The sequence below is a fragment of the Colobus angolensis genome, unplaced genomic scaffold, assembly GCF_000951035.1.
Source record: "Colobus angolensis palliatus isolate OR3802 unplaced genomic scaffold, Cang.pa_1.0 Scaffold68, whole genome shotgun sequence".
Lineage (NCBI taxonomy): Eukaryota > Metazoa > Chordata > Mammalia > Primates > Cercopithecidae > Colobus > Colobus angolensis.
This window is the reverse complement of record NW_012120487.1, coordinates 1,259,211-1,281,223: the sequence shown is the minus strand read 5'-3', so window position 1 is coordinate 1,281,223 and position 22,013 is coordinate 1,259,211. Positions and strand designations below refer to the sequence as shown.

At 36.2% G+C, this 22,013-nt stretch overlaps 1 protein-coding gene across 3 annotated transcripts in view; it reads left to right on the top strand.

Moving 5' to 3' along the window:
• SPATA6 (spermatogenesis associated 6) overlaps window positions 1-22,013 on the top strand; it is a 162,555-nt gene that overhangs the window by 97,450 nt on the left and 43,092 nt on the right. For all 3 annotated transcript variants that reach the window (XM_011926232.1, XM_011926233.1, XM_011926231.1), the window contains 2 exons: window positions 1,673-1,713; window positions 18,523-18,707. In XM_011926232.1, coding sequence (XP_011781622.1) covers window positions 1,673-1,713; window positions 18,523-18,707 — 226 coding nt within the window. The remainder of the gene's footprint in view (window positions 1-1,672; window positions 1,714-18,522; window positions 18,708-22,013) is intronic.

Below are 22,013 nucleotides of genomic sequence, written 5' to 3'. Positions count from 1 at the left end.
CCCATTCTCAGGTATGTCTTTATCAGCAGTGTAAAAACGGATTAATACAGCCCTACATCCAGTAGCTTGTGACAGCTCGTTTCTAAGTCCTGGGGGCAGCAGCCTGTGTTTCTCTTGTATTTTAGCCCTGCTGCTGCTAGGCTCTAGGACAGCTCACAGTCTGTAGGGGAGGGAGTTCTAAAGTGATGCCTTGCCATAGCTGCTTAAGTCTCAGAGAACATGAGGGACCCAGGGGAAGCTTTCTCTCTTGGGTGGTGTGTGGTACAATCTCCCAGCAGCTCCTTATGTTAGTTTCAGGGCTCATGAGGGCTGAGGAGCTCTTTCAGTGGCCTGGTATTGTAGGGATCCATGGTGGTAAACTGGACAGCTGACAGTCTCTCATTTACCCTTTCTCTATATTGAGAAGTATCTCTTGGGTGCCAGTTCTCGCTGAACAGGCCATCTTGCTTCCTTCTCCTTCCTTGCTTTAGGTGTTGTCTCTCAATTTCCTTTTGAATTCCAGTGTTCTCTATTGGGTGATCTATTCAATGTATGATTATCTATCTGCTCTTTGGTTTTTCTTAGTGGAGGAAGGGAGTACAAAATGCCCCTAGTCAACTATCTTGAAGCTGCAAACTGATTGTCTCTGGTTCTTATTTTCTTTTCTGTCAATGTAACAGATACCGTAAGTTGTTACAATAAAAGTTGATTCTTGAAAGCTTACTCCTTTAAGTAATGAGTAAAGCTCCAAATCTACATGTACAATGTAGTGGTTGTAATCTTATGGATAGATTTAGAATTAGTTTTAAAATTCACTACGTGATAGATACTTTTCTGGGGATTTTCACGAAGTGTATCATGTTATCGTCACTCTGACTCTCTGATATAAGGTAGGCATTGTTTTCATACTCTTAAAATGAGGCATGAAACCCAGATCCATTGTTATATAGTTGGACCAGAATACTATATTTAACAAGTGGCAGAATTTGAAATTGAACCCCTGCTTGTTTGAATTTACATTTGATGGTAATGATGTTGTTGTTGATGATGGTATTAGTAATAATAGTTGATTTTTATTTTAGTGCCTTGCATGTAATATCTTATATAATCTTTAAAACAATATTATGAAAGAGGCACTTAAGACATATTAGGAATCTGAGACTTAGAGAGATTAAGCTATGTGCCCAAGGTGCTTGGGCCTGGAATATATAATGCAGATTTATTTGTCAACAAGATCTATAAACTACTGTATGCCACCACCCTCTAAAGCTGGTCCTGTTTCTTTACACCTGAATCTAGAATGGGCTATAAGAATAGGAAACATATAGTTTGACAATATTTGTCAAATTTGTGAATACAAATTATATTTTATCATAAATTGATTATCAACTAAAAACTATTCATTTCATATAGACAAATTGGTTTATCGACTAAAAGCTACTCCTTTCTGTATTCAGATATTTCCTACTATTTTCAAATGAAAGTAGTAGTTGTGAAATCATTTAATTGTTGAAGAACTAATACAAATTTTAACTAATTGGATTAGTGTCCTTTCTGATGTAACACTGTTGAAGGATTTTGAAGTATCTCTGAAATATTCTGAGTGAATCATAATTGTAGAAACAATGATAGTATTAAAAATCAAAAATGAAACCAAATATAAACTTTAATTGTTTTGTACTTCCTTTTTCAGATCATTCTCATCTTGGCTGCTGCCGACCCAAGGATTATAAGGTGTGTAGAATGAATTGTAGAATAATAATTGTTCTGACTTTCAGACAACAACATGAGTCTATTCATATATGTATATCAGATAGGGATTATCAAATTCATTTAGTAAAATATGTAAAAACAATAATTGTCGTATCATATAATGTTATTTTGGTTACTTTGTCAGGTGTACATTTAATGTCTTTCTACAAGTATTTTGTGACTTTTGGTTATTCATTTGTATTAATTAATTATTGAATATATTAGTATATGTTTATGTGTGTGCATGAGAGAGAGAAATCAGTTTTATGCGGTAATACCTTGCATGGTATTATTTCCAAATTTCAGTCATTCTCAGAGCACCCTCACAATTTTTGCAGGTATATATGTATGTATACCTTTTGCAGCATTTGCATATATTTTATGATCTTTTCCTTAAATTCGCTTTCTTTCTGTTTACTCACCATGATAAATGAAAATCCAGTATCACATGCTTTACATGTATGACAGCCTTAAAAATACAGTGAAAATAAAGCAATGTTTCTAAATTTTGGCTAGATGCTGTTTTGCTAAAGGCTCTGAGGTGTGCTCTCTGTTTCTTAAAATGAGAAGTAATGGTAGAGAGGTGTAAAAGACATACCAATAGCTAACTGAGAATTTCCTGTTGAAAGATAATTGAAAATATATGTTTTCTGGTGATTCAGTATTATTTCATGTATGTTCATGTGCCATGTAAAATCTGTATATCTTCTAAAATCATTTTGGGTACCATATTATTTGCCATATCACCTGTAGTCCATGTCCTACATTTTGAGAAGAAGTGTCTCACAGCTTATCTTTTCTGTCCCTAAGTGAAAGCATCTTGATAGTAAGTGTTATTATATGTGGGAAAACAAAAGAAAAACCATAGCTTTTCTTAAAATATCATTGTTTATGTGCTTACTTAAACTATTTATTTACTTAAACTATTTTGTGCTACTATTAAACTATTTTGTGCTACTGGTACTGAATACCATAATACTTTGCCATACTTTGACTATGATAAAAGAAATATAGCACAATTACATAATGAGTCAAGGCATTGGTTAGGGACACAGATCTACCAGTGCCAGAATCATCTAGGTGAAGCTTTATAAATATTTATTCTAAGCCTACTAAATTGAAATTGCTGAGTATGGAGACTGGAATTTTCGATTTTTACGAAGTTTCTGGGTGATTCTTATGCATCTCTTTTGCCACCTATCTAAGGATTCATAATTGAGAGCCACTAGTGTAGACTATGAATATAGCACTTTATATAGATAGGGTTGTTCCTGTATAGCAGGAGTCCCCAACTCCCGGGCCATAGATGAGTGGTGGTCTGCGGCCTATTAGGAACTGGGCCACATCGCAGGAGGTGAGTGGCAGGTGAGTGAACATTATGGCCTGAGCTCCACCTCCTGTTAGATCAGTGGCAGCATTAGATTCTTATAGGAGCACAAACCCTACTGTGCTGTGCATACGAGGGATCTAGGTTGTGTACTCTTTATGAGAATGTAACTAATGCCTGATGATCTGAAGTGGAACAGTTTCATTCTGAATCCAAACATCCTCCCCGCCCCCTACCAGTTCGTGGAAAAATTGTCTTCCACTAAACCGATTCCTGGTGCCTAAAAGGTTGGTTACTTCTGCTGTATAGTGTTTATATATAGAGTTGTTCCTTTTTTAAGGCCCTCACTAGAGGAGAGTGGGCCTCGCATAATTAGTCCAGTTCCACCCTAACATTTAACATTTATGCAAACACATACACATGTGCGTTGGTATTTGTTATACACATGAACATAGTATGGCAAGGACCTATTGATCTTGCTTATTGATAATAATTGGTAATAGATAGCATATTGTCTGACATATAGTAGGAATTCCTAACATATGCATATTATCTAAGTGTATTATTAAGAGAAAATAAGTAAACCAAATCTATATAGAATAAAGAGCAAGTACTAATCGTTATCCTAAGGCAGCTATAATCATGCTGTAAGTTGGCTGGTCCATTTAAAGACAGGTGTTAAGAGCCCTTTTTTCCAAATGAATTCCACCAAAAACTGCATTTCAACAACTTTAATTCCTTTCCACTCCCATCTCTGGATTCCTTAATATCAGGGCTTCCCTTGGGGGGCAGTAGATGGTAAGTTGACAGAATTATTCTTGTATTCAAGAGGCAGATTTTCACATAAATATATCTGCAGCATTTAACATGAAAATAAAAAGGATTATTTTCATACAGGTACATAGTAGTTAGTTAATAAATATTCAGGTAATAGAATACTCTAGGACTTCTATACAGAAAAGAGCCATGAAGCTGGGAGTGCTTGCAGAACATGTTCTAGAAAAGTGGGACCTTGTGTGAGTTCTTTGAATGAATATACTTTGCATAGGCAAGAGAGTTCTTTCCTGAGCTTCTTACCTTTTCTTTTTTCTCCAGCTTTATTAAGGTATAATTGACAAAAATTTTATATACTTATGGTACAACATGATGTTTTCATATATGTATACATTGTGGAATGGTTAAATTAAGCTACTTAACATATCTGTTACTTCACATACTTATTTGTTGTGGTGAGTTTTATTTTCACAGTTTTTTAAGGCTATCATATTCGTAAAGCATGTGATACTGAATTTCCATTTATCATGGTGAGTTTTATTTTCATTGTATTTTTTAAGGCTATCATGCATGTGAAGTGTATGATACTGGATTTTCATTTATCATGTCACCATGATAAATAAATAAAGAAAAGAAAGTGACTTTAAGAGGCCGGGCGCGGTGGCTCAAGCCTGTAATCCCAGCACTTTGGGAGGCCGAGACGGGTGGATCATGAGGTCAGGAGATCGAGACCATCCTGGCTAACACCGTGAAACCCCGTCTCTACTAAAAAATACAAAAAACTAGCCGGGCGAGGTGGCGGGCGCCTGTAGTCCCAGCTACTCGGGAGGCTGAGGCAGGAGAATGGCGTAAACCCGGGAGGCGGAGCTTGCAGTGAGCTGAGATCCGGTCACTGCACTCCAGCCTGGGCGATAGAGCGAGACTCCGTCTCAAAAAAAAAAAGAAAGTGACTTTAAGAAAAAGAGCATAAGATATGTGCAAATACTGCAAAGATTATGAGGGTGCTCTGTGAATGACTGAAGTTTGGAAATACTACCATGTAAGGTGTTACTGAATGTAACAACTGGTTTTCTCTGCTAAGACAAATCTGTCTTAGCAGTTTTCAAGTATGTGATATATTGTTAGTTATAGTCATCATGCTGTAAAATAGATCTCCAGAATTTTTTCATCCTGTCTACTTGGAACTTTGTACCCTTTGACCAACATCTCTGCATTCTGCCCACCATACCCCAATGCCCCCTGGCAACCACCATTCTGCTTTCTGCTTCTATGAGTTTGACTTTTTTAGATTCCACATGTGATATTGTTTGGTTCTGTGTCCCCACCCAAATCTCATCTCGAATTGTAATTCCCACGTGTCAAGAGATGGACAATTCCCACCTGTCGAGAGAGAGAGAGGTGATTGGATGATGAAGGCAGTTTCCCCCTTGTTGTTCTCGTGATAGTAAGTTCTCATGAGTTCTGATGGTTTTATAAGCAGTTGTCCCCACTGTTGCTTGCTCTCTTGCCTGTCACCATGTAAGATGTGCCTGTTTCTCCTTCTGCCATGATTGTACATTTCCTGAGACCTCCCCAACAATGCAGAACTGTGAGTCAATTAAACCTCTTTTCTTTAAAAATTACCAGTCTTGGGTATGTCTTTATAGCAGTGTGAAAACAGACTAATATAACATGTAAGCATGATCGTGCAACATTTGTCTTTCTGTGACTATCTTATTTAACTTAACATTATGTCTTCCAGGTTCCTGTTGTTGTATAATGAATGACAAGACTTTCTCCTTTTAAAGGCTGAATAGTATACCATTGTATGTGTATGTGTATGTGTATACTACATTTTCTTTATCCATTAATCAGTTGATAGGCAATTAGGTTGATTCCATATGAGCTTACCACTTTCTTGAAATCCCTTGTGATTTGGTTTGGCTCTGTCCCCAGCCAAATCTCAACTTGAATTTCATCTCCCAGAATTCCCATGTGTTGTAGAAGATACCCAGGGGGAGATAATTGAATCATGGGGGTTGATCTTTCCCATGTTATTCTCATGACAGTGAATAAGTCTCATGAGATCTGATGGGTTTATCAGGGCTTTCCGCTTTTGCTTTTTCCTCATTTTTCTCTTTCTGCCACCATGTAAGAAATGCCTTTCACCTCCCACCATGATTCTGAGGCCTCCCTAGCCATGTGGAACTGTAAGTCCAATTAAACCTCTTTTTCTTCCCAGTCAGGTGTATGTCTTTATCAGCAGTGTGAAAACAGACTAATACACCTTGCTAAATACAAATAAAAACCAGCACAAAGTACTGTTCTTCCAATTTATTTCCCTAGAGATATAAGCTTGAAAACCATGTGATCTGCCTTTCAAGTTATTGTAGGCTATAGTTTTATTAAATATTTTGCCACTGTATTACAGACATCTTAAATTTTCTATTCAAAAATAGCTGTTTCCCATGCTGCCTGCCCCCAACTGATAAGCCAATGCATATATCAATTTCTGTTAAGGCTGGTACATTAAGATAACAATTTGTAAACTCATTGAGGTAATGCTATTTGATGTACCAGTAAGCCTCCAACTGTTGGAAGCTTAATATAATAGAAATTTAGTTTTTAATTACACAACAATTAAATTGTGGATACTTTTGATCTGTGTGCTATTTTCTCCATGTTGTGACCCATCTTATGGCTTTGGCTTACCCTGAGGCCTTGCTGTCTTCTTCACATGGTAGAAAATGATGGAAAATATGGAAAAGCCTTATCTGTTTCTTAAAAGCCTGGGCCTGGGATTGACACACCATTCTTACCTACATTCTATTGCCAATAACTAATCACATTCTGTCACCTAGATGCAAAGATTACTTCTTAGCAAAGCTGAATTGTGGTGGACAGCCAGCCATTTCTATCACACCCATAATATTCTGTTCCTTTCTACTCCTAATATCTCTTTATCTCTTTAAAAAAGATTATGTGACCAACACTATTATGCTAGAAATATAAAATTAGCAAAGCTAGAAATTGTCTCTGCCCTCATGGATATTTCATGGTAGTGAAGGAAGGAGACATACTAACAAAATCACAAACATTCATATGTACTTGGAACTGTGATACATATTATGGAGGATATACATATTGCTTTGATATTATATACTGAGATGGTGTGACCTGGTTGAGGAGAATGGAAAAGGTATTTTGAGGATGTTGAGCTTTGAATATGAATAGGGGAGGGAAGAGCATGTGCAATAGAAAAGGTAAAATAGCATTTAGTAAGGTTCAGTGTCTAAGCAACTAAAAGATTGGTGTTGCTGGAAGTAAAGACATGAATAGGTACATGGTGTAAATTGAGCCTGTAGAAGCAAGTAGGGATCAAATCTTTTAGGCCATATTGGAGATTTTGGTAATTATACTAAGTACAATGGGAGCAAGTGAAATGATTTTAAACAGCAAGGTGACATGGCTAGATTTATACTTTGAAAATATCACTGTGAATTGCAGTATGGAAAATGAATTGCACTGGGAAAAGAGTGGATGCTAGTAGACAAGTTAGTAGGCTATTGAATAGTCAAAGTGAGAAGTGATAGATTAGATTGGGGTAGTAGTAATGGAGGGTGATAGCAGTAGAGATGTTAGACAGATATTTAGAATTAATGTTGGAAAAGTAGACCTGAAAAATGGAAATGATGTGCTGTGTGACGATGTTTTGGTCAGCGATGGACCACAAATATGACAGTAGTTTTGTAAGATTATAATGTCTATTTTTAGTGTACTTTTTCTATGTTTAGGTCTGATACACAAATCCTTATCACTCTGTTACAATTGCTTACAGCATTCGGTACAGTACCAAGTTGTACAGGTTTGTAGCCTAGATACAATAGGCTATACCATTATAGCCTAGCTGTGTTGTAGACTATACAGTCTAGATTTATGTAAGTACACTCTATGATGTTTGCATGGAGACAAAATCGCCTAATGATGCATTTCTCAGAAGGTGTCCCTATTGTTAAGCAATGCATACTTATCAATGAGAACATATGACTGAATGTGTTCTCATAGAGAAAAATTTGATGTTTTGAAGATGTTCTCTACCTAGAGTAATTTAAAAATTAGGTAGATCCCAGTAAAAACACTTCTAGGCTTTTTTTATTTTATTTTATTTTTTAATTCCAGGAGCTAGGCAAAAATAGCCAGGAAGGCTTTGAAATCAGAGAGCATTAAAAGGAACTTAGCTCTACAATGTTAAGAAAGATTATTAGATTTCTGATTTTCACAACTCAATGTTTTATGATACCATTTGTTGATACAGGAAAATGTACAAGGACTAGGCTGGAGTTCACAGAATTCTAAATTTTTCTGCACATTTCTGTTTATCTTGTTTAGGTTTTGGAGAGTCTCTGTCAGTGTTTGTTAGCCCAGAAGCTTAAAAATCATAGACCAGGGCTTAAAAATCAACCACATGACACTTGTCCCATCCTGAAGGGGATTTACCTTTAAGAAGTTACTGAACTTTTGTTTCTAGCAGGTTAGATGGGAAGGAAAGCAGGCAAAGGGAAGGATAGAGGCCTGAGGGTGATGGAGGAACATAGCACAGGAGATAAGGAATAGTAAGATAAATGCTGTTTCTTGCAAATTAGAATGTGAAGGTATCTCAGAGGCAAATGGTTTTAACTTTTTATATTTTTAATTTGCCTTGGCTGACAAATCTTTTAAGGAAGGAATTTTTAGTATCCGAATTAAAAAATAAATTTTGTCTTAGCAATTAGGAAATATAGACCACTGGATATGTGAGATTTTGCTTCTTTCCGTTCTAAGGTACCTTTCAGTTTTATTTATATAAAAAATTCTCCAAAGTTGCCATTGTAAGTCTAAAACATCCTTGGTGAAATCATGCTGCTTAGAAAAATAAGTGTATGAAGTTCTAGTATGAATACATGTAGGAAGCTTGAATATAACTTGGAAGGGGCGTAGACCTAGACTGAAATAAATCCACGAGTCTGGCAGTATTGGTCAAATCTATTACTTGTGCGCATTTTGTCTTTGTGCCTCATTTTAATAGTTGCTTATTTCAAATTGAAGACTGGACACATTTGCAGTTCTAGAAACATGGAAGATTCGGAGGCAGTCTCTCCCAGAGGATTTCTCTCATGAAGAAAACAATTTAAAAAAAGCCAAAAAACAGAGGAACGTTTTCATGGTATTTTGACAAGTGACCCAGGGCAAAGTTTTTACTATAAGGATGTTGGTACAAAGAGAACAGCTGAACTTGTGAGTCTTTGGTCCTGGCTCAAAAATGGATTTAGTGGCTTTTGTCTGTTCACTTCTCTAGAAACTTTCTTTTATAGACTCCCCTCAAAAGGTGACAAAGACAGAGAGATACATATTAGTATTTTTAGTAATGAGACACATTTCTCCCTGGCATACAAATTTTCAAATATAATCAAATAATTAATAGGTTACTGAAAGTGTTCCGCATTTCTGAAAGACAGACTGCATTTCTCAATCAACTCAGTGATTGAGAGCTTAACCAAAGGACATTGGAGCTGAGATTCAGTACCAAGACCCACTTCACCATTATAGCGAGAGAGACACCTGAAGAGAGAGGCTAAATGAAGTCACAGAGGAATTTGGTATTTCTAAGTTGAAGATCTTAGCTGTGGCGGCAAAAGGGCCTATTGGATCTTACTGGACTTCTAGGATTGTCAGCTGCCATCTGGTCAGAAGTCCATCGCAGTAACTGAATAATCTGTTGATATCATGCAAAGCTGAGTTTATGACATAATACAGTATGGGAGAGCACCACCTTGACAGTCTTAGTGTTGTCTCTGAAAGAGGAAGGTTAATGGCTGATATTTATATGATTTTGGGAACTGGGCTTGAGTGTTTTAAGAGAGCTTTCAATGTGGGAATCTAGTAGGCAAAGTTTGTGATATAAAAGTTTAGGATTAATGGAATAAAGCCCTGGGTTTTAAAGAAAGTCTTGACAAGTAAACACTATTTTGATAAGGAAGGGATTTGTTCAGTTGAGTGATCTGTTGTCCTGAGAAGGGAACTGTTTGCCAGGATTCAGAATCTGTTGTTTTGAGAAGGTAGCTGATTGATGATTGAGCAGTCTGTTGCTCAGGTAAATGATTTATGGGAAGGTCTTGAAGAAAATAACGAAGGTTTATAGCTTTATTTTCCTGGGTAAGACTTGAGGAACTCATGAGAACGTCATGTTTTAATAGGTAGGTCTTAGTTCTTTGTTATGATAGTTAAGCCATATGAATGCGTATGGTCTCAGTTCTCATGTCTTCACTAAAGTTACATATTTTTCCATTAGTGTGTTGTACATTGTTTATTAGACATATTCCTAGAAACCTTGTGGCTTGTTCCTATTGTGAATGCACTTTTTTTTTTTTTTTTGGTAAAATTACATTTTTGTTGTTTTACTGATGTATAGGTTTGGAATTGATTTTTGTTTGACAATCTTGTAATAGATGTTCTTGGATTTTTTTATAGCGGTAAACTTATCATCTACATATAAAGAATTTTATTTTTGCCTTTCGCAATATTTATCTCAGCTTACCAGGATCTTCAATACCACAAATAAAAGTGGCAATAGTGAATGTGGCAGAGACATTTCTTACTTATTGGCTATACACACACTTTCCCATACTTCTAAGCCCAATTGCTGGTAGATGGGGCCTAGTTCTAGCCAATAGACTGTGCATGGAAATTATGTGGGTCAGTTCCAGGGCAAAGCATAGAAGAGTTAACATAAACATCGATATGTTTGGCTGTGTCCCCACCCAAATTTCAACTTGAATTGTATCTCCCAGAATTCCCCTGTGTTGTGGGAAGGACCCACGGGGAAGTAATTGAATCAGGGGGACTGGTCTTTCCCATGCTGTTCTCCTAATAGTAAGTAAGTGTCAAGAGATCTGAGGGCTTTATCAGGGGTTTCTGCTTTTGCTTCTTCCTCATTCTCTCTTGCTGCCACCATATAAGAAGTGCCTTTTGCCCTCAGCCATGAACGTGAAACCTCCCCAGCCTTGTGGAACTGTAAGTCAAACTTCCTTTTCTTCCCAGTCTTGTGTATCTCTTTATCAGCATTGTGAAAACAGACTGATACAATAAATTGGTACCAGTACAGTGGGGCGTTGCTGAAAAGATACCAGGAAATGTGGAAGCGACTTTGGAACTGGGTAACAGGCAGAGGCTGGGACAGTTTGGAAGGCTCAGAAGAAGACAGGAAAATGTGGGAAAGTTTGGAACTTCCTAGTGACTTGTTGAATGGCTTTGGCAAAAATTCTGATAGCGATGTGGTCAATAAAATCCAGGCTGAGGTGGTCTCAGATGGAGATGAGAAGCTTTTTGGGAACTGGAGTAAAGGTGACTCTTGTGAAGAAACTGGCAGTGTTTTGCCCCTGCCCTAGAGATTTGTGGAACTTAGAACTTGAGAAAGATGATTTAAGGTATCTGACAGAATAAATTTCTAAGCAGCAAAGCATTCAAGAGGTGACTTGGGTGCTACTAAAGGCATTCTGTTTTATAAGGGAAGCAGAGCATAAAAGTTTGCAAGAAAAATTTGCAGGCTAACTATGCGATAGAAAAGAGAAGCCTATTTTCTGGAGAGAAATTCAAGCCAGCTGCAGAAATTTGCGCAAGTAGCAAGGAGCCTAATGTTAATCCCCAAGACCATGGGGAAAATGTCTCCAGGTCATGTCAGAGACCTTCACGGCAGCCCCTCCCAATCACAGGCCCAGAGCCCAGTAGGAAAAAGTGGTTTCATGGACTGGGCCCAGGGTCTAGGGACTTGGTGCCCTGTGTCTCAGACACTCAAGCCATGGCGAAAGGGGCCAATGTACAGCTTGAGCTGTGGCTTCAGAGTGTGGAAGCCCCAGGCATTGGCAGCGTCCATGTAGTGTTGAGCCTGTGAGTGCACAGAAGTCAAGAATTGAGGTTTGGGAACCTCTGCCTAGTTTTCAGAAGATGTATGGAAACTCCTGGATGCCCAGGCAGAAATTTGCTGCAGGGGCAGAGCCCTCATGGAGAACCTGTGCTCAGGCATTGCAGGGGAGCCCCCATACAGAGTCCCTACTGGGGCATTGCCTAGTGGAGTGTGAAAAGAGGGCCACCATCCTCCAGGCCGCAGAATGGTAGATCTACTGACAGCTTGCACCATGCGCCTGGGCCACAGACACAATGCCAGCCTTTGAAAGCAGTAGGAGAGAGACTGTATCCTACAAAACCACAGGGGTGGAGCTGCCCAAGACCATGGGAACCCACATCTTGCATCAGTGTGAGCTGGATGTGAGATACGGAGATCATTTTGGAGCTTTAAGATTTGACTACCCCAGTGGATTTCGGATTTTCATGGGCCCTGTAACCCCTTTGTTTTGGCCAGTTTCTCTCATTTGAAACAGCTGTATTTTCCCAGTACCTGTACCCCCATTGTGTCTAGGAAGTAACTAGCTTGTTCTTGGTTTTACAGGCTCATAGGCAGAAGGGACTTGCCTTTCTCAGATGAGACTTTGGACTGTGGACTTTTGGGTTAATGCTAAAATGAGTTCAGACTTTGGGGGACTGTTGGGAAGGCATGATTGGTTTTGAAATGTGAGAACATGATATTTGGAGGTGCCAGGGGTGGAATGATATGGTTTGGCTGTGTTCCCATCCAAATCTCAACTTGGATTGTATCTCCCAGAATTCCCACCTGTTGTAGGAGGGACCCCGGGGGAAGGAAATTGAATCATGGGGGCCTGTCTTTCTCATGCTATTCTCATGATAGTAAATAAGTGTCATGAGATCTGATGGGTTTATCACAGGTTTCTGCTTTTGCTTTTTCCTCATTCTGTCTTGCCGCCACCCTGTAAGAAGTGCTTTTCACCCTCAGCCATGATTGCAAAACCTCCCCAGCTGTGTGGAACTGTAAGTCTAATTAAACCTCCTTTTCTTCCCAGTCTCGTGTGTGTCTTTATCAGCAGCATGAAAATGGACTAATGCAAACACTCTTATTATTACAGTGATAATGAAGCTTCAGGTTCTAGATGGTACAGTTATAATTTGTTTAGCATGTTTTATCAGCATAAGTCCTTGGGCAGTTTTATATAATTTCTCTTGCTAAACTGTATTACCATATAGTGGAGGAAAAATGAACCTTTATTATGTCAAGCCACTGATTTTCAAACTTAATTTGCTACTGCAGTATTGCCTAACATGCTATACTGTAGACTAATGTAGTGTGTATTCTTGTCTTTGATAGGATCATCTGTAAATTTCCACACATATAAATATTATTTGCAGTAAAGTTTTGTTAGCTATCCTTTAGCAAGTTAAGGAAGTTCCCTTGAAATTCCTTGTTTGAATAGAATATATATATTAATAATGAATGGATATTGAATATCATCAGATGCTTTTTCCAGCACCTGTTGAGATGACAATTTTTTTATGGTGAATTGATAAATGTTCTAATGATAATCCATCCTTGTATTACTTGAATAAAGTGCCTAGTCATGTTATGTTCTTTTAGATTATTCTTTAGCATTCCTGAATTAAAATAATTTAGTTGTGATTTTTCCATATATGGCCACAGCTGAGGGTGGCCTATAATTATCCTTTCTTGTACTGTCCTTGAATGGTTTGGTAGCATTGTTGTGATCACATTGTAACTTTAGTTGGGAATGTTTTCTTTCTTTCTCAGAAAGTTTGTCAGTTTGTTCTTTAGCTGTGTATGTTGGATTATTGGTAAATTGTATTGTGAGCCCATCCTTTGTGGAACTTTCCTTGTAGAAATCCTGTTAGGCTTGGACTATGAGAGTTTGCAACTTGTTTCTGCCATAGATCCCTCATATATAATTGGTCCGGAACCCCCACTGCTTAACAGCTGTTTGATTTTGCTTTTATCTTCTTACCAATAAAGTACAGGTAATAAAAATGTCTACCTCATTAGGTTGTTGTGAGGATTTAAAAAGTTATTTCTATGTAAGTGAATAGAACAGTGGTCTAAGAGGGGAGGGGTTCCCCTCAAGAACTGATATATTTAGGAATTATTTTCTTATTGTATTATTTTAGAATAGCTTTTAAATTCAGCTTCAGTGAAAAAAAGTATGTCTTACTTAAACCAAATCAGATAGTGCACATACAAATGTTTAAATCAGATAAGATAGGAAATGATCATTTACTTGATGTAAGATTCACTAAGGAATGTTCTTGGCAAGATTGAGAAACTGATTTCAGTTACCCATATCTACTTTTCCCCTTTCAGAACCATACTTTCCTCTGGCCATCCTGCAAGTTGTTCCTGCACTGTACTTCTGTCCTATGGTCCTTATTCTCAACTACTTCTCAGCTAATTCCATTTGAATGATTTGTATTTATTTCTGAACTCTTCTGCCCTATGACAGAAGAGAAACTTTAGAGAATAGTGTGTGATATAGGCACTATGTAGGCTTACAACAAATATTTGTTGAGTAACTGAATTTTCTAGTTCCCATTATTTGTAGTAGTAAATTCTCACCCACACTCATTTGACCTTGAGGTTTTTGTAAATATAACATTTTTATGGCCATTAATATGATTTGTCAACTTACTGTGTAAGCAACTTTTCAGGAATCTTATTTCATAAGTGTGGTATAAAAACACTACATATCATAGATTTGAAGAGCATGTCATTAATCACGATGGATTTAGTGTATGAAATTTCCTTTTTTACCTGTACCAGTTTCCGATTAGTTTAAAAATATTAGTTATTTTTCCATCTTGATACATTTTAGCATTTGCCATATTGAAACTGTTGCATTTGTGGGTTCATAGAAAGTCATTTAAAAAACTATTTTCATAAATGTTAAAAAAAAGGCCTTTTTTATGCTGAAGTGTAAATGCCATACACAGAAGAAAATTATCTTTCATGAGCCAAGCTCTCCACTAGTGTTTTCACTTTTCTTTCATTTAATTTTTGTGTCAAATCTGTAAGATTATGTCTTCAGTTTATAGGTAAGGAAACTAAACCCTCAATAGGGTAAATGACTTGCTCAGGGTCTCATAAACAGCAGGGATTTGAACTCAAGTTTTTGGATTCTAAGCCAGTATTATTGAAGATACACTCAAGAAATATAACCCTTCTGTGATGAACTAAAGAGATAATATTCCATTTAACTTTTGAAAGGGAATAATTTAAGGGAAACTCACAAGAGCTATGGAAACATTTTTTAAGCTAAGGCTGAAGGCTTTAAGTTTGAAGTGGATTCTTATTAAAGAGACCTGCCCTTTCGTTATACCTCCTAACCCCTTGTTTAGATATAAGACTTTCCAAAACATAACACTCTAATTCCATGGAAGGAATACATTCAAGCTGTGTTCACATTGCACAATTACTTCTTGTCTATTTAGCTCTAATTTCCTTTCTCATTACTTGTCCTTGATGTCTTATATTCTGTATTGTAACTTTTTTTGAGTTCTCCTGTTATATTTATTTAACACCCGTGATTGTTGTTCCCTGCTTTGTTTGGTACTTTACATGCAGAAGATGCTTAATAAGTGTTGAACACTATTGAGTTACAGCATTTAAGATTCTTCTACAATGTGTCCCTCCCACCTCTATAATATTCTTTATTACATTCATATAGAAATAGCCAAACTGTTGTTCATTTTTCATCTTTGCTTATCTTTTCTTGTGCCTTTTTCTTTTTCTGAATGGCTTTTCTCCTCCTTTCCTTTACTTATGGCTTTGATTTCAATTCTGCCTCCTCAATGAGACCTCCACCATTAAGACCATTAGAAGTCTTTCATTCCTTTGAATTTCTTTTTGCAGTTATTGTCATTGGAATGTGTTTGACACTTCAGCGTATCTTATTGTCATTTATCCTTCTGTGTATGCAATGTCTTATCTGGATTGTGAGTTTAAATTTTTATATTTCTTTAGGTTTGAGTATTAGCTAACATGTTCAACAGATTCTCAGTGAATATTCTGATAGAAAATCAGTGGTAGTTACCTATAAAAGGCTTTATATAAAGCATTGCTGACTAGTTTGGGGAGAAAATTTAGCAGATAAAAATGAAGTGATCTGCCATCTAACATGTCTCAATTGACATTGAAATTGTTAAAAAGAAAATAATCCAGGCCAAGTGGCTCATATTTGGATGTATTCTAGAAACAGCAGTGTGATACCTTCTCCCACTTCCTTTTTCTTTCTTGTCATGTCTTGTCTTTTTTTTTTTCTTTTTCTTTGAGACAGAGTCTTGCTATGTCACCCAGGCTGGAGTGCAGTGGTGCAATAATAGCTCACTGCAACGTAGAACTCCCGAGCTCAAGTGTTCCTCCTGCCTCCTCCTCCTGAATAGTTGAGACTACAGGTGTGAGCTACCTGTTCTGTGTCTCTTAACATATGCACTTACATTGTTGACCATGAACCTCCTTGATCTTGTTTTTAACGTTTACTGTGTTTTTGTTTTGTCTCTGAATAGCTAAAAATGGAGCAATTTTATTTTTTTCTTCAATCTCGATCACATATTTCTTGTTGGTCAGTTATTGGGGACTGTAATAGAGTTATTTGCACTATGTTCTGTTAGGTTCTGGAATGAAAGCATGATTCTCTCAGCTGACCACTGACTTATTTGTTGTAATTTTGGAAAATAGTGAAAAGTATGGTAGTGTTGAAGCAAAACCTATACTGGACTTAGGTTTTAATAACAGATGACATACATTTATGGGGCAACTAATTTATACATTTAGACATTCTGCAATATAGTTTAAGTAAATAATGGAATATCTATAATCTAGCTGTTATTAACTTTATTTTTCATGTGAGGAAATGAGTCTGAGAAGAATAGCTGTCTATTTAGATAGCTGTCTAAAAGGTCAAATATTTAACAACTAGCACTGCTATAACATAAACTCTTAAAAGCAGGGACTTTGTTTTGTTCACTGTTGTAGTCCCAACACTTAAGACATGACTGGGACTCAGATATTTGTTAAATGAATCCAGTTCCTCTCCTCTTATTCTCTCTTGAACTCAACTTCAGATTTTCACTCCTGTCACTCCATTAAAGCTATTTTTGTTGATGTTATCAATGACCTCACTGTTACTAACATCCAAAGATCTTGTCTTTTCTAACTTGACCTCTCAAGTGATATTTACCCATTAGTTACTCCCCCTTTCTTGAAATTCATTGTTGACTGACTTCCAAAACAACACATTCTCTTGTTTCTTTCCTTTCTTCCCTGGCTACTCTTCAGTAATGTTTTCTTTTCATCTTTCATGCCTCTAAATATTGGAGTATTCTCAGGGCTAATTCTTCAGATGTTTTCTACTTTTGATTTACTTTTACTTCCTTGGCAATATCACCCAGTGCAATACCTTTAAATACCACTTAGATGCTAGTAATTACTAATTTATATTTTTATCCTGGACTTTTCCCCAAACTCTGCTCTAATACATTGAATTATTAATAGATTAATAGATGTGAAGCTTAATATGTCCAAAACTAGACTCCTAATATCTTAATTTTCTGTGCTTACAGTTGGAAGAGTATATCTAATTTATACAAACCCAACCCTTCTAGTTGATTAGGACAGAAAACCTTCGTGTCATCTTTGACATTGAGACCAGTTTCGACCTGTTGGCTGTGTCTTCTAAATATATTCTGAATCTGATCACTTCTTACCTCCGTTGCAATCTTTCTGGCCCAAGCCAGCATCCTTTTCCAGATTTTATTATAATAGGTTCCTAGCTGATTTCCTGCCAGGACCCTTGGCCCCTCTGCAGACTATTCTCAATATAATAGCCTGGGGTGTCCTATTTATAGAAGGAAAAAGTCAGGACATGTTTTTATCTCAGAATAAAAGACTAAATTCTTAAAACCTACCTTTTTTACCTCATTTCTTACTACTCAGTCCAGCTCCACTGGCTCCCTTGCTAATATTAAGCATGTCCTTCTCCTACTCCCAAGATCTTTGCATTTATTTTTCTCTCTTCTGGCATAGTCTTTCCACAGATAATCTTCGTGACAGGTCTTACGGTCTTTACTGAGGTTGTCAGGTCTGCGTGAGGTTCCTACTGAGTATCCCATTTAAAATTGCAGTTCCTTTCCTGCATACCCTTTTCCATCCCACCCAGCAGCATTTAACCCACCTTCTTCTCATGTTACTTAATATCCTTTAACACACTCTATTCTACTTCTTTATCATGGTGTGTTTTTGTGTTTTACATTTATCTCTTCTTATTAGAATATATATTTTACCAGAATGTAAGTTGCATAGGAGTAGGAATGTATTCATTTGTCTTTCCTTATTTGTTCATGTGTCCATTCTCAGAACAAATGAAGTAGTGAATGAGTATTAGACCTGAATTTGAATCTAGTTCTGTTTGACCTGATAGCTAAACTAGGCTACCATTTGGTTTATGTGGACATATTATTTGTTTTAGATACACACACCCCTATGCAAACCCCACCACTACTCAAAAGCCTTTTGAAGTAATGTCTTATAATTTTTATATATAATGAACAATCTTGATATATTTAATATTTAATCTTACACTGACTAATTACTATATTCCGAATTTTATCTTTAACTATAGCTGTGGCATGTATTTGTTTTATTACTTTTATAAAATTAGTGTGTGTGCACACACATGTTACTACTGTGCATACTATATTACTATATTTTATTATATACGTGTGTATCTGTATGTGTAGATCTATATATATAATTTTTAAAACAGGTTATCAGGACACCCCATGGGAGAGACTTCGATGACTCTTTAGAAAAGTGTGAAGAGTATTTGAGCCCAAGGTCGTGTAGTAAGCCCCAGCATTCAGCGAGGACCTTACTAGTCCATTCAGCACCCTCAACAATGCCAAAGCATCCTCCAAGCCCTGTGTTAAATAGAGCTTCTCTCAGGGAAAGGTAATTATGTGCGGTCTTCATTTCTGTACTGATCTTTGAATAATAAGTATTAGAAGGGAAAGCAGCAATTATGCATGTGAAATGAATATCTATAAAAGTGTAATTTGATTTTAAGAGGCTTAAATTGTTTTTGTTTAAAATATATTACATATTAGATAATGTTAGATATTTCTTCCTAGCACAGTTCTCTAGATGTGGGTTTATTCACCAGATATGGGTCACATTAACCCTAATTACAGATTATAGTTCTTAAAAGTGAAAAGTAATATATATGATTGTTTTTAGTAGATTCAGAGGATTTTAATATTACAGGCTTGCCTTAAGTATAAACACAACACAGATTATATTTTTTATTTAGTCATAATGGCTATCTATATATTGTTGGTAGGTGGTATCTAGTTTTCTCAAACAACCTTCTCCCAACTCCCTAAGAGCATCTTAATCACGTAAAGATTCCAACTCTCCCTTTAAAAATGCTATGGCAGCCAGAGTCTGATCCTGTTATAATTTAGATGTGAAATAAATAGTTCCTTTTCATATATTTTAAAATTGAAATTGGAAATTCCTTGCCTCTGTCACAAATAGTAATATAGAAAACCATGTTTCTCTAATAAGTTGAAAAGAAATCAATCCTGGTGAAAAAAATTATGTAAGTTTTTTCTGTGTGTAAGAGAAACACTGTCAACAACGTGGAAATCGATGTATCTTTACAGCTGGTGTCAGAAAGCGAAAGTAAGCACACCAAATTCCTGTAGTGTATTGGGGTCATCAGGCATAATTAACAAAGATTTAATTAGCTGTAGAGAATATATTGAAAGTTTAACTCAGAACTGATGATTTGAACAACAGTGTATTAGTTTGGATGCTGTATTAAAACAAATCTATTTTAAACATACCGGTTTGTCTGTTTACTTATTAGCTTTGCAAGCATTCATAATGGATGTATGGAGGCATGTTGTAGACCCCAATCCTGAGATACGTAATTTTGATTAAGGTTGCTTCTAGTTCATTAGAGTCAGGCCTGTGGCGGGGTTGGGAGGATCATGGAATCGTTAACATAGGTGCACACACAAACAACAACAACATCATCAAAAATTCAGGAGAAAAACTGAAAGAGAGGTTTTTCTGCTGAAGTTGATAACTTGCATCTCAGTATCAGGGGACACTTTCCTTGATTTCCTCATCTGCCCAGCTGTTTAGACATACAGTTGGTGCTCCTTTCTTTTTATCAACTTTCAGAAATCATCTCTAGTGATTTTATTGATTAGGTTCTTTGTCATCTCTGTAAATTTTCCAGAATTTCTTAAATCTGTATTTCCTTGGATATGTTTTTATTTACTTTTATAATAAACTTTTATAAATGAATACTTTTATAAATGAGTATTATTTACTTTTATAAATAAATTTATGCTTTTATTTACTTTTATAAATACTTTTATTTTTCTACCTTTTCACATATTTTGTAGAACTCTCCAATTGTAAACCTACCACTCTAGTACAGTATTAATTTTAGTTCTGTGTTACTTTATCTTTGTATACAATTTTGTTCCAGCTTTTGACCTCAGTCTTTTCTGGATTGATAAATTTGTCATTGAGGCTATATGCAAAAATTCTTCATTGATGACAGTTAAAGTTAGCTGCCCCTTTATTCATATTTCAGTATGGGGAAGGGCTTAGAGTAGATAGCGGTGGCATTTACACATTATTTTCACTCAGGATGATAGATGTAGTAAGTTCTTTGCTAGAAGAAAATGAGTGATTCTAATGTTAAACATTACCTATTTTAACTATAACTTGAGGAAGGTTAGGTAATTTTAAAATAAAAGAATACAATGGCAATTTAGTTTTGAATTTCCCTATACAAATTAACATTTTATTAGTATACTCTCTGGGACAGGCATGACAGATAAGCTTTTTTTACTTTCACTAAAGCAGAACACCTTTGATTTGAGTGTATTTTCTAAATATCTAGATTGGTCTCTAAAGGAAGATAAAATGTCTAAGGCATACTACTAGGAACAAAAACATTTTATTCTTTTCAACACTCAGTACCGCATCTTTAAATATAAGACATTCGCTGAAATGGCTTTTTCTAGGTCACTAAGCAGTATACTTGTAGGGTGTTTATACAATCTATTAAAATCAATAAACAATTTAAACCGATATAAATGTAGATTGTATGTTCCAGGGAAAATTGGAAGTTTTGCGTGGGCGCTGTATGACAGAACATACAGTTATAGGAGTTTATCTTTGTAAATATTTATTGAAATTAAATAAGTTTTCTCTAAGATTGCAGTAAAATGCTGACTCCTTAATCGTGTATATAAACAGATTCTTAGAAACTTTCTCAATGGCTTTAATCAAATGAATTTCTTTATTTATACTGAAGGTGAATTTTGCTTTGTGCCCATTTAAGAAATTCCTCCAGTGAAGTTAGCACAACATAAAATGGTTTCAATTTTGGTTATAAGTGTTATATTTCAGAAGTTGTTTCCTTCTCAATGTGTAAATATTAATATTATAATTTAAAATTTGTGTGAAGTTTTGAGTTACTAAAATTAGACCAAGAAATACTAGCAAATCTACTGAAAAAGGAGCTGATACTCTTTTGAATCATGCTTAGAGTTTTGACTTTTATAAATGAAATTAGATTGACAAGCAAACGTTCCTTATCCCACAGCACAGACTAGTGGATCCTCTAATAGTATCATTGAAGAGATCCAGTGGATCCTCACTGCTGAATAGTTGGATCTCAGATTTCCGAGATGTGCTATATATATTGCAAATAACAAAGTCTGCTAATTTATTTTTCATAGGTACAATAGAACTTGCTTTTGCATATACAGGAGATTAAAATTTAGATAATTGATTATTCGTTATTTATTGCATTTTTTAGGTAGATTATATAAAACATTTATCCTGTTTAGTGGTTTATACTTTGTATAAACATATGATATTGTAGCTTTTAAGAACAAACTGGTCTCATGCCTATAATCCCAGCACTTTGGGAGGTCAAAGCGGGCGGATCACAAGATCAGGAGTTTGAAACCAGCCTGACCAACATGGTGAAACCTGTCTCTACTAAAAATACAAAAATTAGCCAGGTGTAGTGGTGGGCAATCCCAGATATTCAGGAGGCTGAGGCAGGAGAATTGCTTGAACCTGGGAGACAGAGATTGCAGTGAGCCGAGATTGCGCCATTGCACTCCAGCACAAGATCAGGAGTTTGAAACCAGCCTGACCAACATGGTGAAACCTGTCTCTACTAAAAATACAAAAATTAGCCAGGTGTAGTGGTGGGCAATC